Source organism: Leishmania major, chromosome 27 (genome assembly GCF_000002725.2).
Source record: "Leishmania major strain Friedlin complete genome, chromosome 27".
NCBI classification, from domain to species: Eukaryota; Euglenozoa; class Kinetoplastea; order Trypanosomatida; family Trypanosomatidae; genus Leishmania; species Leishmania major.
The window spans coordinates 507,880-525,038 of record NC_007268.2 but is presented as its reverse complement, the minus strand read 5'-3'; the positions used below and the strand labels follow the sequence as shown (position 1 = coordinate 525,038).

At 57.2% G+C, this 17,159-nt stretch overlaps 4 protein-coding genes and 1 pseudogene across 4 annotated transcripts, besides 1 other annotated feature; all 5 read left to right on the top strand.

The window, feature by feature from the left end:
- Positions 1 to 2,082: 2,082 nt before the first annotated feature.
- Positions 2,083 to 3,852, top strand: LMJF_27_1245 (annotated as a pseudogene).
- Positions 2,083 to 3,852: a sequence feature.
- Positions 3,853 to 4,136: 284 nt separating this feature from the next.
- On the top strand, positions 4,137 to 4,427 carry LMJF_27_1240 (putative histone H1; the record flags this gene model as incomplete). The annotated part of the gene is made up of 1 exon (XM_003721883.1): positions 4,137 to 4,427. One exon carries the CDS (start codon positions 4,137 to 4,139, stop codon positions 4,425 to 4,427), a length of 291 nt encoding a protein of 96 aa, XP_003721931.1.
- A 1,372-nt stretch (positions 4,428 to 5,799) lies between these two features.
- LMJF_27_1230 (conserved hypothetical protein) lies at positions 5,800 to 7,356 on the top strand (the record flags this gene model as incomplete). The annotated part of the gene is made up of 1 exon (XM_003721882.1): positions 5,800 to 7,356. The coding sequence occupies one exon, from the start codon at positions 5,800 to 5,802 to the stop codon at positions 7,354 to 7,356; it is 1,557 nt and encodes a 518-aa protein (XP_003721930.1).
- A 1,293-nt stretch (positions 7,357 to 8,649) lies between these two features.
- LMJF_27_1220 (conserved hypothetical protein) lies at positions 8,650 to 9,888 on the top strand (the record flags this gene model as incomplete). Its single annotated transcript, XM_003721881.1, has 1 exon — positions 8,650 to 9,888. One exon carries the CDS (start codon positions 8,650 to 8,652, stop codon positions 9,886 to 9,888), a length of 1,239 nt encoding a protein of 412 aa, XP_003721929.1.
- A 2,758-nt stretch (positions 9,889 to 12,646) lies between these two features.
- On the top strand, positions 12,647 to 14,317 carry LMJF_27_1210 (putative translation initiation factor eIF2B subunit-like protein; the record flags this gene model as incomplete). Its single annotated transcript, XM_003721880.1, has 1 exon — positions 12,647 to 14,317. The coding sequence occupies one exon, from the start codon at positions 12,647 to 12,649 to the stop codon at positions 14,315 to 14,317; it is 1,671 nt and encodes a 556-aa protein (XP_003721928.1).
- Between the last annotated feature and the right edge of the window lie 2,842 nt (positions 14,318 to 17,159).

The following is a 17,159-nucleotide window of genomic DNA, read 5'->3' as shown; positions in this document are numbered from 1 at the left end:
GGTAATGTGAGAGGGGAAGGGGGACTGGAGCAACAGCAGCTTCCCAAGTTGACTATGAAGCACTACCTGTATCTCGAGAAGGTCGAGGAGAGCGTGAAGACGACTACTGCCGCGGAAGTGAGGGGCTGGTAGAGAGGAGACCGATGCGCGTTTTGGAGGGCTTGCCCCCTTTTTCCCCTTTTTTTCGCCTCTTCTAGACCTTTCTTCTCTTCGCCGCATCATCTGCTTCAACCACGCTTGGTGTACTTGGTCTTATTGTGTGTGTGTATGTGCATTTGTTTTTGGTGTTTGGGGTGCTTGTTCTGCCTGTTGATCTCACTAGCCTAGTTGTCATGGTGCTTTTTTTTTCTCTGCGGGAACGCAGACTCTCTGCAACGCGCTCCTCCTCCTCTGCTGCTGCCACCTGACGTTGCCTTGTTGAAGGATGGGGTGTAGGGGTAGGATGTGACGGATACACGTAAGGTGGTGCATCGTAAGTACTCTTTTTCCTTGAGATGGAAAAGAAAGGAAAGAAACCCAGCATTGCTGCTTGGCGTGCCAGCACCGCAGCTACCGTCCGCGGGCAAAGGTGAGGAGAGGGAGGGAGAAATCTCGGGAATGATGAGCATGAAGCGGAAGTGAATCGCCTGAGTGGGAACGGACCCAGGGCCACAGCTTCTCGCAATGATAGGGCTTCTCTTTTCCCCTTCCACTCCCTTGCCCCGGATAATGGGGGACCCCCAGAGTCGTGTCACAGCGTCCAGCATCCCCACTCTGTGCGGGGAAGCCAAGCAGCCCCCTACCCCATCCCCCTACCAATGCCGAACCGCTTCTAGTCGTGATAGGGTCAAGCATCTACAACGTACGGGGAGTCAGAGCGTCGTATCGCTACTGATGCCGGCGGTCAAGCTCTAGATGGCGTTACGTCGGAGCAGCCTGCGACCGTGAACACGATTGTATCATACAATAGGCGACGTGCCGGCGTCACTCGGACGTATCCTATCCGGCCCTCACTTCCCACTTGTGGGGAGCCTGCGCCGCCGCGAGAGGGAGACACTAGGTGGCGAGCGGCACCATGGGAGCGGCTGAGAGGCGACCTGCGAGACGGAGGGGGGCAGAACTTGATTCAGGGGCCATGCTCAGATGACTGAGTCAACGCCTCGCTGTAGTGCGTGTTCGCGGCCACTTCGCACCACTCTGTGGGCCTGTGACGGGCCGGGGGTCGAGTTGAAGGTGAACTCGCGTTCGATGACCGAATGGCCACGCTGATAAGAAAATTTGAACTCCTTTGCATCTGCGGAGTAAAGCAGCAACGCAACACACCATTCAGAACGCTACGGATACAGACACTTCCACTCGCTCATGTAGCAGCTCGTGCTGCACTCCCCTGCTCTTCGTTTCCTCGCGTTTTTTTTTGTTTTCCCCTCTGTTGGCATTTTCGTGCGGCAGAGGTGTCACATTTACTCCACCAGCGCTCGTCTGCTTTTGGTTGTTCTTGCCGCTTGCTCCCACTCGCTCACGATTACACGCGTATTCCGGTCTCTCTCCCACCCTCGCCCTTTCCACATAAACCCACATACCCGCACATAAACAGGCACATCTACATCCACATATACACACCTTTTGCAGTCCCTACATCCTCTGCTGTCTCCCGCTCAAACGGTCAGACACGTACGAAAAGAAACGAATCGCTATCGCGTTCAACAACGAACTCCATCCACCCAGCGGCATTCATCCCGTCTTTATCCCCTCACCCCCTGAAAAAACAAAACAGAAAACATTTCTCGGGGGAAAATGAAGGCCGCATTACTGTACATTCATCGACCGCAACACTAGAAGCGAAACGGAAGCCGTGCCCCCTAGCGTTCAGCGCATCCCCGAGGCTCTTCGGACGTCCGTAGGACTCTCTTCTTGAGATGCTTCTCATATTTAGCCACAGAGGTCGTCTGTACTCCTGGCAGACACCCATATCATATAAACGTAGTCGTCGATTCTCCTGCACCCAAGCAGCAACCAGGAACGCGTACAAGACGCTCAAGGATGTGTTGCTGAGGGCTGCTTCTTCCAGCACGTTTTTCGATCTGGGATTTTGAGATGCGAACGTGAGGATGTCTTCTTGCAGCATGGAGCGCGCGGCAAGGCGATGGCCGTGAGGGCCACGTTCAACACATCTACTCTGCATCTGAGGTGCAGGGAATGATTCCTGAGGCCTATGCTACGGCTGGCGGGATGAGGGAGGTGGAGAGGAAAAACTTCCGCAAGATGCAGCAGATCGTGAAGGGGTAGACGATGTTCGCAGTCGAGTGGACGCAGTGCACGACGGTGATTACGAACGCTGCTCCGGAGGTGTGCGCGAAGGCGTAGGCCAAGAACGACCTCCAGCTTTTCCTGCCGCGCTGCGAGCAGACGGTAGAGATCAGCTGTGAGGGAGGGGCCCACCAGTGCCGGTGACACTGGGACAACGGTGTACAGTGCCTTGCTCGACTTCTGAGAGCCGAGGTCGGCTGTGAAGAAGCTGACCGAGATGTTCGAAGGCATAAACTCGTGGCTGCCGCAGCTGATACGTGAGGTTGAGGAGACGCATAAAGACATTGATGCGTCGATCGTGTCGCTGCACACATCGATCCCCATCTCTGCGCGGGAGGCTGCTAGTCGGTTCTTCGAGGAGGTTTCCGAGTTTCAACCCCGAGGGCCAGCTGGACACCGCGCCGTACCCGTTCTCTGGGATGAAGGAGGAGAGCTGGAGCACGACGCAATACTTGGTGGACAACTACGAGATGCATGTGTTTGCCACAATTCACGGGACGATGCACTCGTGGCACAAACTGGAGTGCGAGCCGCGCGAGAAGCTTGTGCAGCCTGTGCGTTTGGCGCGTTCCTCTGCGATCCACGAGAAACCTCTCTCGGTTTGATGGGGTGATCATTGGGCGCTCTGGCGAGTTTACAGAGTTCATAACGCTGCTCCTACAGAGGTGCCTTGGTGATCAGCCCACATTTACGTTGGAGAACGTGAGCAGGTTGAACCAAAGGATGAAACCCGTGGTCATCGGCACTGCTGCCGACGAGGTGCGCTGCCTGGTGCTCGTAATCATGCGTATCGAGATCGAGTGCGCGCTGATCGAAGGCGATTTGGAGCCGGTGCAGGTTCTGAAGGTTTGGGCGGAGAAGGTGGAGTACTTCGGCATTGGCACATGCAGCCACGATGGTTTGGGGTGCATGCCGAATATGCAGTGGCCGCGTTATAGATAGGGCGGGCTCCCTTTGCTCACGATCTGGTCGATCTTTTCCACGCAGCTGATGACAACCATCGCGAAGGGGATCGGAGACAACGCCGTCAACACGTGTATCCTGAACGGTGACATGGCGCCACTCCTGGAGCAGCACCGCGAGACGGTATGGAACACGATATGCATGTCTCCGACGATAATGGACGTTGTTGTGAAGGCGATGGGCAAGCTGCTGGCGAGGACGTGCCTCTGTGTGGACTTGGAGCGCCACCACCTGCAAAACGAGGACGCAGCGGGCATGCATGCTTGATAGTCGTGCGTGAAGAGAGCTTTCCCTTCTCTTTCCTCTGCTCCATCGCTGCGCCCACTGGGGGGCGCTCTCTGTCTTCTCTTTTCCTTTGCGTCTTCTTGTGCGCACACACGCAGACGCACCGAAAGGGCATGCGTGCTGCCGTGCTGGACCCGACACACTGCCAGCATCGCCGTGTCCCCCCTCCCCCCCCCCACACACAGCCAAACAGACGGACACGCCCTCGCTCTTGCGTGCTTGCCGTTCCCCTGTTTACTGTCCACGAAGAGGACGCCGTCACGGCGCGTGCGTGTCTGTGTATGCTGCAGACTTGAGGGCAGGCAGCGGGTGACATGATGTGTCCGCCAACGGCGCGACTCGCTCGCTCTCTCGCTCTCCGACTCCCTGTCATTTTCCATCGCTGCCCGCGCTGCAGTCTTCACTGTCCCCGCTCTTCTCTCTCCTCCTCCTCTTTCGTGTTTCGGTGTCGACGCACACGCCGCCACCTCGCTCCCTGCACCTACCCCCGCCTGCACTCATCGCACTCTACGACGCCAGCTCTTCTCTGTCGTCCCGCCACTCACAGCTCTCCCCGCACCGTGTCTATACCTCTTTCGCTCCAACAGACCGCCCCTTCAAGGATGTCCTCTAATTCCGCCGCTGCTGCCGTTTCCGCCGCCACGACCTCGCCGCAGAAGTCTTCTCGCTCGTCGCCGAAGAGGGCGGCCGTGGCGAAGAAGACCGGCGCGAAGAAGGTTGCGAAGAAGCCAGCGAAGAAGGTTGCGAAGAAGCCAGCGAAGAAGGTTGTGAAGAAGCCAGCGAAGAAGGTTGTGAAGAAGGCTGTGAAGGCTGTGAAGAAGGCTGTGAAGAAGGTTGTGAAGGCTGTGAAGACCGCGAAGAAGTCGTCGAAGAAATCCTCGGCGAAGAAGTAAGGTGCGCCATCATGCTTGCCCGTGGCTGACTGTACGCTCTTCTGAGGCACACGTGCCCGAAGACGCATCATAGATCCATCTCTTTGTTTTTCCTTTCGAGTTTTCGTTTTTTTTTTCTCGGGCTCTCTCGCGTTTTTCGTTTACTGGTTACGCTCTTAGGTTCCCCTCCTCCTCGGTGGTGCCTGTGTCTCATCCTCCTCCGTTGATGGGCTTGGTGCATCGCGAGCAGCACACGAAAGAAAAGAAGAAAGCGAAGAAAAGAGTGCCCGGAGCAATGTAAGCAAGCGGCAGAAGGTGCTCCGGAAGGTGGAGGCGTGGCGCCGGTAGCGGTTCGTACTGTGCGCATGCGCTGTCACCGATGCAAAGGGGAAAGGAACGGTGGCTGTTGAGAGCCGTAATGGTGCTCGGGCTGGCGCATCGCGTTTGGGGCTCCCTCGTTAGCTCTCTTGCTACCTGCGTTTTGACGCACAGCCTGTTTGGAGCTGCTCTCCGCTTTCCGTGCTTCCGCCCTCTCTTCCTCTTTCTCTCCGCTTCCTGTCCAGCTTCTTCTCATCGCCGAGGCAATGCTGTGTGTTCATGTTGTTCCCTTCCTCTGCACTGCTCCGAGCCTCTCTCACTGGCAGCAATGAGAGCTTGTGTACTCGATGAGAGTCTTGTTGTGCTGTGCCACCCACACATTTTCTTCCGTCTCGTCACAGCCCGACAAGAGTTGTTGACGTGCGAGTAAGGACGTGCGTGGGAGTGGCTTCACGTAGCGAAGAGCCCTTTGCACGCACCCGCGAATTGCTCGGCAAGTGAGAACACAGGTGGCTGGTTAACGTGTGGACGGTGTTTCCACCGCAGGTGCGAAGGGAGGGAGGAAGAGATAAGGAGCGAGATAAAGGTGAGCGGAGACAGGGGGAATTCTGTGCTGTGCGCTGGGGTGCATGCCACTCGATAGAGCGAGGGAAGGCGCGTTCAGCCGTGCCCCTTTCCCTCCTCCTTTCACTGCCGTAGGTGCCAAGGGCGCCGTTCTTTTACACCCTTCATTATTTCCTTTTCCCTCTTCCGTTCTGTTTCCTGTCTGCTAAGCTCTGCGTGTTACACCGAAGCGGCCAACGGCTAAACCGTCTCTCTCTCTCTCTCGGTGTGTGGGCACGGGTGCATTGAGGAGGCGGTGTTGTAACTTTCCTTCACACACCGACGCCAACTTGGCTACTCGCACGCAAACGCCCAAGCAAACACGCCCTTGCTCACCTTTGGGGGGCTAAGGGGGGGGGCGACGAAAAAGATAGAAGACAGCGTCAAGTTAGTGAAAGGGGCAGCACTGACAGCCACTGCGGCGGCAGAATAGGAGAGCCCAGCTCGCAGCAGAGAAAAGCGGAAGAGACCAATGGGGGCTGCAGCTGCGAAGCCTGTGCGTGAAGCACCTGTCCGGTACGTGGCCAAGCAGATGCCCCGCCTGGACAAGATTCCAGTGGAGCAGCAGTTCAGGAAGCCGCAGTTTACGGCACAGGGCATCAACACTCGCCAGGACGATGTGAACACCGAACCGCTCATGTACGTGGAGACGTCCAAGGACGCCAGCAGCACCGAGCTGACGGACCATGTGGCACCGCGGTGGTACTTGAACACGTACCTGGAGATGTCCGACAACATGCGCACTGACCAAACGGTGATTAGCGGCAACCTTCCTCTTGCGTGGGAGCGCGATAAGCATGAGCCGTATTCGCTGGTGCGCGGCCGCATCGATGACGAGGACCTTCGCTGGGTTCTCCAACCGGAGCAGCGCAAGAAGCCCGTCGACGAGCTGCTGGGGCATACGAAACTAGAAAGACAGGTTTTGCAGGACATCCTCGATACGGTGGAGCTACCCCGCACACAGTACCGAAACTACAAGGGCAAGTTACACAAAAGCATCGACGACGCCAACACTCACATGACGGCGCGCAAAGAACAAATCGAGAAGGCTCGGGAGGCGGAGCTCCTGCGTCAGATCGGCTACACCGAGGAGGAGGTTCTGAAGGAAGAGCAGTACCTGACGAATCGCCGTCGCGGCGTGCGCACCCTTGACGACCTTGGCGCAAGTGACCGAGGAAAGCGCCGACAGCAGCGGGCGGCTGAGGCGAGCGAGTTGGAGGACATGCTGAAGGAACGGCGCATCGAGCAGCTGGAGCGTGGAGAGGCAACTGTGACGGCAGAGGAGGTGGCTGAGAAGCCGGAGGTGCTGCAGATGCGCAACAAGCATTTTAGCACACACAAGAACGTCTACAAGCGCATGTACGCGGCAGACATTGGCAAGGACGAGCGCAACCAGTCAAAGTTTGTGTGGTGGCTCGACCGCACGCGGCGCATCAAGCGCGCTGTGGACACCATTCACGGTGTTCCGGTCTACAATGATCGGCTCTCAGCGAACGAGGAGCAGACGCGCAAGCAGATGCAGGAAGCGGCGGAGTTCAACTTCTCGATATCACGGTCGCAGGGCGCGAAGGGGTTCACCGACCCGCGGGGGCATTACGATCAGTTCATGGATATCATGCGCCACAACAAGGAGGAGATGCAAAGCGACACACATGTTGAGGTCCACGAGGACAGTAGCGCTGAGCACCCCATCTTTCAGTTCCCCCACACCCGAGAGCACGGCGTGAAGCCAGCGCCGACGCGCTTTGCGGACCGTCGTGACCGCGCACAGCGCGTCGACACGGATGTGACTAAGCTCTTTGGGTTTGAGGGCGAGTCGCCTGCCGCTACCGCTGCTACACCTGCTGCGCCTGTACACAGTAAATCGTCTCCGTCAGAGCAGGCAACCAGCGGGGCTGACGGGCTCACGTACCCGAGCGGTCGGGCGAGTGCTGGCGGTTGGGAGAAGGTGAAGGGTGCGAGTGGCTCTATACCAGCAGCATGCACAGAGGCTTCGCCGCCGACAAGCAAGGATGACAGGGAGCATTGAGTTTTGATTCTCTCCTCCCTCCCCTTACACGCATGCGCACCGCTGCGGCTCTAGGTGGGCCTCGGCGCATCCGCTGGGGTGACAGGCGATCCTGCGCGCCGCCTGCTCTTCCATGGATGTGCTCGACACGGCCTTTTGCGGACACTCGGCTCGCACGTCCGCCGCACCTCGAGGGCACATATAAGAGTGCCTTGTGTATGATTGCGCCGCGCGCATCTAAGCACAGGCTCGTGCCAGCCTTTGCAGGGCTAGAAATCGACGATGTCTTGCTGAGGTTGGCTTCACTCTGCCCACTGTACATGTTTGTGTGTTTGTGTGAAGGGGGTGGGGTCGGAGGTCGGAGGTCGGGTGCTCGATGTGCACAAGGACACAAAAAGGGAAACAGGATATCGACAGCGCACTGACGCTAAACAGGACAAAGAAGATTCACGCAGACATGTGCGAAGAGTCGCGGTGAGGGGGAGAGATGGCCAGGGATCGAGCCGAAGGTGAGGAGAGGAGGGGGGGGGTGAGGCGGGCTGGCCTGTGCATAACTTTCTGTTTTCGCTGTAGCCCCTTTCATGTTCTGTGTTCCTCCTGGGTTGCATCCACCCTATGCACGTGCGCATGAGCGGCTGCCTCGTATGCTCACGCGAATGCTCTGAACCTCCGCTTCTTCCGTTTCATCGGCGCCTCCCCATTCTCTTGGCGCTCCCTTTCTCTATCCACGCCACTCGTGTGTGTGTGTGTGTGTGTGTATGTGTGTGTGTCTCGGCACTCCCCTTTGCTGGAGCTCGTTCTACGGCTAGCACGCATCATTTCGCGCTTGCCATGCCCCCTCGCTCATGCTTGTGCTGCCGTGCGACTGCGCCTTCTTAGGGGTCGCTGACCGGCACATGGACCTTAGCTCTACTGCTCTCTCCTTTTCTTTTTGTTAGGTCCGTCTGCATCTGCTTCCGCCCCGTCTCATAAACCTCCACGCACGAAAACATCACCTCAGCTGCTCCGAGCACCACTTCAAAACAACAACTAAAAACTTCGGCAGAACACTTGTTCTTTCTTCCTCTTCCCTTTCCTCGCGCAGAGGCCTTCGTCCGCATCTGTCGCTCGCCACTCTCCGTTCTGCTCTCACAGCTCACCACAAGAGATAATAAGGAGGGAGCGCAGATACGCGTGCACCCACCTTCGAGGACTTCTTTTTCAGCTCTCAGCTTTTTCCTCTCCATCATTTGGTGCACTGCTTAGTTGTATCACGCTGTGCGAGGGCGACGCTGACGAACACGCATCGACGGAAGAAGGCCATTTTTTACAACGATGTTATCTCCGAGCGTGCTGGAGCTGTCGAAGCAGCTGGTGCAGCTCGACAGCCAGGCGAAGGCCCTCCGCAAAGAGGTGGAGTATCTTCGCGCCACGAAGCGCTCCCTCGAAGTGTCGAATATGACTGAGGGCAAGCTGTCGGAGATGCGGGAGAGCACGGGCAGCACTGCCAAGTCCAAGTCGCAGCGCTCTCGTGCCTCGGCGCGGCGCAGCGGTACGGCTAGCAGTACCAGCCTCTCTCTTCCGCACGACTTAATTGACGATATGGCGCACAAGTGCAGTGACGTGGAGGCCTCCATCCGCACGCACAAGGAGCTGCTGAGGGAGAAGGAGGCCCTGCAAGCTGCTCTGGCCAAGGCCGAGGACGCCACCGAGGCGGCCGAGCAGGAGTACCTCGGTATTGTGGAAGTTGTTGGCATTAACACCGACGGCAATTCAAGCTCTGCGATCGTCCTCAAGAAGAACGCGTACAGCACCGCCCTGAAAAATGCAGTGGCGGTGTACCACCTGCGTGAGAACGTTCGCATTCAAATGGAGGGCCAGTCCCGCGAGCTGCTGCGCCTTGCTGCGATTCTGCAAGAGACGACCGATGCGGAGAGTCAGCGTGCCGAGGCCGTCGAGGTACTCGCCGAGCGCAAGGCGAAGCTGGAGGCACTGCGTCACGAGTGCAACACGATCGCGCGTGCGGCGGCTCGCAGAGAAACGATGGCCGGCAGGAACCAGCACGGCCTCACATCGGAGGATTGCATCCGTCACCGCAACTTCGACCGCCGGGTCGCGCTGCACGAGCTGTCCAAGGAGGACAACCTCATCAAGCAGAATGATCTGGCCATTCGCTACCGTGCCATGCAAATCGCGAAGATTCAGGCGCACCTCGAACTGATCGGTGACGCCGTCACCGGTGACGACATGGAGGAAGAGGAGCGCATTGATGCGGATATTGCGGATGAGCTAGCGAAGGAGATCAACGACTTGTATGATTCCCACATTGTGGCGAACCTTCGCATGGACACCATCGACTGCGACATTGAGAAGATGGTGTGGCGCGCCTCTGCGTTTCAGCACGCAAAGGATAGCACGGTGGTGGAGATGGAACGTGTCCGCCGCGAGCACCGCCGCTACCTCGACGAGCTACAGAGGACTGTCGATAAGGAGCGCCTTTCGAACGGCCAGACCATCTTGCATCTGCAGCACGAGCTCGAAACCCTTCCTAGGAGCTCTGCCCGCAAGAAGTAGCGGCCAAGGTCGTCGCCCGGCTTTGAGGCTGCCTCCACTGATCGCTTGTAAAGGAGGTTAGAGAACGAAAAAGGTAGTGGTGAGATGCGGAAGGGTGTTGATCGTTGTATTGCGTCTGCCTGCACGTGTATGTCGGCGCTCGTGGGTCGAGCTGCGTCCGAAACTGCCGAAGGTGTCACGTCTGGGTGGGGGGAACGGCAGCGGTGGTGAGGCTTTCGCTGGCGCGCAGACACATGCTTTCGGTGCGGTGGCGTGACGCTTCTCTCCGGAAGGCTCTGTATATACGGGTGTGTTGCTGTATCAGGCTTCGACAGCGGTAGCTCAAAGATTGAAACCGTTCTTGTGGGCAAACAGCGGCAGGTCGATTGCTTGGGAAGGTGCTCACGCCGACATCAGCTACGGTGAGTGGAGTGTGTGTGGAAAGGCACAAGAGCACGGCTATGGTGAAGGTCTTAGTGCGACAACAGCTGAAATCTCTGCGTGTCCCCCTCGCTCGTGTCATCTGCCGGGTGCCTTCTCCTCACACCTCCATATCTCTCGGCTCCGTTTTCGTCACCTCTATCTCTTTGAAAGCTGACAGCGGTCAAGTGCAATGGCCGCTTTTCGGCCACTTCCATCTGTTTGTGTATCTGTGCTCCTCTCTCTTTTATTTTTCCTCGGTACGCGTGTGTTTGGGTGCCGTCGTGATCTGTTTCTTTGTCTGATGGTCTCCTTTCTTCCATCGCTGATATCTTTTTTTTTTCATGTATCGTTCCAGGGATTTCACGAGCTGCATTTCTCTTTCTTGGACAGTTTTGCACGTTTCGAGCCACCACTGCTGCCATCTTTGTCTCTCTCTCTCTCTCTCTCCCTCTGTCTGTCTCTCGCTCGTCGTTTCTCACACCCTTGCTCTCCTGTATTTCGTCCGCGTTTAGAGGAAACGTGTGTTTGCGTGTGCGCGCGTGTGTGTGCTTGTGCTCGTCGGGTGTACACGCATGTAGTTGCATCGTTGTTTTTACGTTTTCATGTGTTCCTTCTTTCCCCTCCCCACTTCTCTACGCGGTGGATGAGGATGTTGAGCGAAACGAACAAAACAACGAAGAGAAAGCGTGGAAGTGGCGGCACTTGATAGCTAGCGAAGAAGGTTGTTGTTACGGAGCTGATGCTGCTGGAGTCGCTCTCTCCTCAGCGCCTGCGTCACCACGTCCCCTCCCCTCCCCTCTCCGTCTCTCTCCTTTCCACGATGCGCCAGACCCTGAAATACCCTTCTCTCTCTCTCTCGCTCTTCGGTTTCCTTCATTCTCTCGCTGTGTGGTTTTCCGTAATGCTTGTCGCCGGTTTGTGTGCTGCTCGTGTGTTGTGGTCGTCTCACTTGTCTCTGTTTCGTAGGTCTGTGCGTACTTGTGTGTCTGCACGTGTGTATGTGTGTCGTCTTTTCCGCCCCCCTTTTCTTCCTCCTCCTCCTCTTTCCCTTGTACGCCATGATATTTTTTTTGTTTCTTTGGAGTCTCACGCTCTCTCGTCCTTGACTTCGTGCTCTTCTGTGACGGCGAAAACAGCAGAATCACGTGTCTGTTAGCAAGGGGAGGAGGAGGAGGGCCTGAATGGCGCAGACGTGTGGCTATGTGCGCCGTATTTGTGGGCGAGTGTACATCTGTGTGCCTGACATCAGAGTGTGGTTTCCCAGCCCCACTCTCTCTCTCTCTTATCTGTACTCTCTTCTTTTCTCTGTTTGTTTCTTTCCTCCGTCATCTTACGTCATTTACCTTGCGCTGGCATGCGGGGGCGTCGTTTCGCGGATCTCACGCAGCCGAGGCGATGGTGACCGAGACAGCGCCAGGCGAGTGCATATTCGGCACCGCAACAAAACAGTTTGCCGCGAGCGCTGCTTTTCAGCGCCACGAGCTGTGCGTCGCACTTTGTTCCTGCCGTTAGATGCAGACGAAAACAAAAAAAAAGATGATCGAGGCGCATTTAGGTAATCGCGTGGGAGAGTGGGGCTGAAAAAGCCGCTCAAGCTCACTCCCTCTCCGCGTGCGAGATACGTGCGGCGTGGCTTTCACGAGGGAGCTGGTGATTCAACGCAGAGATGTAAAGATGGTAGCATTGGCGAGAGACGCATGGCAACAGGATCAGCATGCGACGACGACGTGGCAGTTGAACTTCTTCTTTATGACTGCGCTTACGTCACCGCAATGGGCTTCCAAGCTGGCCCGACGTCTTCAAGCGGTTCATTTCCGTTCTTCTGTCTGTCTTGCTGCCTCCAACTTCTCATGAACTACCCTCTCGTCTCATTGTGCACATGATCATTATGTGCATGTGTATGCGTGTGTGACTGCCTCTCCTCTCGTCGTCTACCGCAACCTCATCACAGCCCGTGCTGCGGCTCTCCTCTTCTCATTCTCTGGACACCACCGTGTCTTTCCATACGCAGTGCGCTGGTGCGTGTCTGTGTGCTTTATGCCTCCATTCGAACACGCAAAGACTGGGTTGTGTGTCTCTGCTTGCTCCTCTTTGTAAAAGTTGTCTGCGTGCGATACCACGCACGGACGAGGCTGCTCACTGACTCGCGTTAGGCAAGAACTCACTGACTCACTCACCACCCACGACGTTTCCACCCGTTGCCTTCCTCGGCTCCCCGACCTAATCCACAAAACAACAACGACACGAGCGGCACCCAGTTGCCTCGACCCACCTCCCTTCTCATTCGCCCAACTTGTCGTCTTTCTCTGTCTGTTGGACCCAACGACTGTTATCCGTAGACACCATTACGTAGCCTATGTCGTCGTCTGCGGAGGAGAAGGAGGCAAAGAAGCAGGAAGAGCTTCGGCTGGCCGGCAGCGACTCCGAAGGCGTGCGTGCTGCCGTGAAGGCACAGCGCGAGCTGAAGAAGAAGCGAGACGCCCTGCGCAAGGTGCAGAAGAAAATCAGGTCGGGTGGCAGTGACGCCGAGGTCGCCGCCGCTATCGAGCAGGAGGCGGCACTGCTTGCCGAGATCGGCCACCTCGAAGCCCTGCGAGGCGCATCGTCGGCTCCGTCGACAGCGCATGTTGCGGCCGCCTCTTTCACTTCGACTCCTGCGACGGCTGCGGCCTCCCCAGGAGCATTGGTCACCGTCGCGACCAACAAGAGCAGCGGCGCCAAAGCGGCGAGAAGCGGCGAGCCTGCCAAAGAGATCACTGCGGAGGAGCGGGCGGCGTCAGCGAAGAGACTGCACGACCTTGTTCAAGGTGCCATGGATGCCAACCGCCTCAAGTGCCTGCACGTTCTACCGCGCGACGCCGTCGTGCACCCCCGCATCGCCGAGGTAGCTGTGCTGATGGAGCAGATGCTTCTTGTCGGCGGCAGTGCGCGTGCCTTGGCCCTCATCTCCGCCTTCCGCGAGCTGAGTCGCACGACCACCGTCCTCGCCGTGCCCTCTCTGAACGAGGTGAACACAACCGCATTTGAAAAGCTCATCCAGATCAACTTTGACTTTGTGCGCCGCAAGCGTGAGGCCTCGGCCGGCATGCGCCACGTAAAGGATGTGCTCGTGCGCCGCTTCGTCGCGTTGCGGGACGAGGTGATTCACCCAAAGCCGAACATGGTCGACCTCATCAAGGACCTCGGCGGTCCGCGTGAGGTGACGCTGAAGATACTGGATGCCATTGAGGCCGAGCTGAAGATGTCGTTCAAGAGCATTGTAGAGGATCGCTCGCTGCCGTACGTCTCGAGCAGCGACACTATCTTAGTGTTTGGCCGCAGTAGTCTGGTCGAGTACATCTTGTTGTCCCGCTCGCGTGATCCGCAGTGCAAGCCGAAGCGCGTCATTGTGATCGACTCTGCGCCACTCTTTGAAGGCCGGCAACTGGCCGAGAAGCTCTCGAGCGCCGGCATTGACGTGACGTACGGTCTCATCACGGCATGCTGCACATTGATGCCCAAGTGCACGCGTGTGTTCATGGGGGCTTCGGCTGTGCTGCAGAACGGTGACATGTTTGGCCGCTGCGGCATGGCGCTCGTGGCGGCCTGCGCGAAGCTGTTCCGCAAGCCTGTGCTGTGCTTTAGTGAGAGTTACAAGTTTGTGCCAGAGGTGTGGGTGGGCAACTTGGCACAGAACACAAAACTTGCGGACATGCGGCCTGCCGCGGAAGTGCACGGGAGTGACACAGGCACGCACAGCCCGCTTGTATACCCCACCCCACCCACGCTATCCCCTCCTCAGCTACGTGCCTCTGGGGGTTGGGGTACACCGGCGCGTGGTGCCGACTTCCTTACACGCAGCGGCGGCGGTGGTGCGGTTCCGTTCTCGTCGAGTGCCTCCGGCTACCTTTACGATCTGACGCCGGCCTCGTACATAGACATGATCATCTGCGAAATGGGATGCCTGCACACGTCTGCCATCGTGGCAGCTATTAAGGATCGCGAAGGCCGAGACACGTCGCAGCTCTTGAATCTTGTTCGGGGGTGAGCGAAGCAGCTTGCAAAAGACCCGGCGTGCTGCTGCCAGCATCTGACCCACGCTCACCGCGGCGTCGACTCTTGATTTGCATGGCGTACTGTGGCGGCTCGTTGCGCCTAAGGCAGAGGGCGGCATAGGGCCTTTTCTCTCTCTGTTTGTGTGTGTGTGTGTGTTTGTCGCGGTGAAACTCTCTCTCTCGCTCTCACCGTGTGTGGCGTGGCGTGGCGTCATTCTTAAATGGTTTCGTCTCCTTCCGAACAAGAGCAGAGGCGAGCAAGTAGAAGAGAGGAAGAGCTGGGACAAGGAGCGGTCGAGGAAATCCGCAGGCTCCGTCTCTCCTTTGCGGTGGCCCGATAAGCTTCTCCGTGGGCGTTTTGCGCGGTGCTGGCAAGATGCTGACAGGCTCTCTTCGCTTGCCTGCGTTGGGGACCTCCTGTGCACGTGAGCGTTAGCGCAGCCTCTGAGATGCAAGCCTGAGGGAGGGCGGTGGTGGCGCACCGGAGTCTGCGGTGCTTCGGCTGCTTTCAGGTGCGGTACCACGCCTACGCCATCACAGGGGTCGTGACTGGAGCGTAAATGCGCGGTACGCGCTCTCTCCAACGACAACTGCGAAAAAAAAGGGAGGAAACCAGGATGAAGCTGACCAGCGGTATAACGCGGGCAGCGCTCGATGTGTATGCTGCTAAGCAGAGGAGGGCAGTGTAATGCCCGCTCATGTGTTTTGCGTCTCTGTCACTCTCTATTTGTTGCTGCTCCCTCTTCCCTTCTTCACTCTCTGGTTCAACTGCACACCCACCCACCCACACACACACACATATATATACATATATACATATGCATGCGCACACCAAGGAGCTTTACGCGTTCTCCTTTTGTTCACCGCTTGACCTGCTTTTCTTGTTTTCCTTTGTTTCATTCCTTTTTTCGTGTGTCGTTTGGTGCCGTTGTGTATGTCCTGATACACTTCTTCTCACCCCAGTCCCATCTCTCCCCTCAGTGGCCCAAGTGTGCAGCGCTTCTCGTCTTCCTCGTCTCGGTTACCGCTGCTGGTGCTACTGCTGTACCTTGCGCGCTGGGTACGTGCATTGGGTTCCCTCGTGCGCTCGCGTGCAAAACTCGTCGGCCGTCTTTATCGCGCTGTGTTTGCCTACCATCCACCTACTTTTGCTCCGCACTTGCTGTACGTGCAATTGGAGAGTTCGCTCATCACACCGGCACCCGACAGCGACTGCCGTGCTGCACGAAACGCGTGCTTCTTTGCATCAGCTAACACCTCTCACACCGCCTTTCTTCTGTTCTTACCCACTCTTTCCACTTCCTCTCTCATACACTCCGTCGCGGGCACGACCGCTGCGTGAGAGCCCTGCTGTCTCTCCTCTCTTCCCTTTTTTTTGGTGTCGACCGGGCGCTGCGCCACAGAAGGAAAGGGCATCAATTCACATCCCCACTTCCCACAAAGAAAAAAAAAGTGCAGAGGGATACAGCTGCTGCGACCTGGTGGAGAGTGACTTTACAAAACGCGAAGGCCAATCTGTGGGACTGCGCGCTGACACGGAACACGCACTTACGTACACATATCCAAACCTATCTTCCTCCCGTTCCCCTCATCGCGCACGCAGCTTCCTCTCTCCGTGTGCGTGTATTGAGTGTGAAGGGAGGAAGAAGCCACATCGCGTAAGCTCTCACGTTCCATCTTGTCTTGTTGTGCCTGACTGCTTTGTCTACATACCCACTTTTCCCTTTGTTTTTGCGTATTTCTTTGTCCCTCTCTTCTCCTCGCCAACTCTCTCTGTGAGTGAATCTGCGTCGTGGTTTCCGTTTCGCGAGAGCGTCAGCCTCCTCTCTTTCTTTCTCCTCGCCGCAGTACCCACAGTAACCTTTGCACACACGCAAGGGCTCATTGATGAGCGCGTAGTTTTTTTTCTGCGTTGTTCTCCTTGTTCTTGTGACTGTCTCCCTCGCAAATCCTTTTCGCAGCCCTCCTCGTCTTCCGCCTCTCTTTTCTCGCTCTGTCCTTGTCACACCTCTGCCTCTTCCGTGTGTGAGTTGGGGAACGCTCTCAGACACGTTTCTTCTCACTGACCCTGTCCCTCCCTCCCAAGTCCCTGCTTTCTTTCTTCCCTTTTCGTTCCCTCTCTCTCGCTGAGAGCCACTACTCCACTGCAGACCGCCCGCTCACCCTTCCGCCTCTTCCACGGTGTGGTCTCTCGTCCTTGTTGAAAATCTACCCTCATTGACGTGTCGGGAGCATCCGAAGGTGTGGGGGCCAGTGCGTGTCTGTCAGGGTGTGCGGGAGGAGCGCAGAACTCAGGAGAGAGGCGCAGGGCACCCACGTTGTACAACAGCACTGCCTGTGGAGGGGGAGCGAGCGAGCGAGATAGGGAGCGGAGAGACGGCCGATCTTCCTCTTCCTTCGACCCCAGAGACCTCTCTACTCCCTTCACAAATATAAGGAGCGAGGCGGAGAGTGCACCCTCCCCCTCCTGCCCCACATCCCTCAACATACGCACACACACACACACACACACACACATACACACACACACACACAGGAAGGTGCCATCTCAGAAGTACTGAATAGTGCGTGCATCAAACACTGAGATACGCGGTGCGCCATCTTTCGTGTTGTTTTCCACGTTTTGCGTTCTTTTACTTTTTTTTGTCGTGGTGCTTTTCGTCTTGTGTTTCCTCGCAGTTGCCCTTGTCTGCGCATTCTGTAACGGTTTCCTAGCAGGGACGGTTCATAGCAGCACGGTCAACACCAGACAAGCAGCCACTGCTACTCTCGCCGTTAGTGGGTTTTCCTCTCGACCCACCGCCGCGTTCTGCTCCTCCCTTTCCCACACCCCCT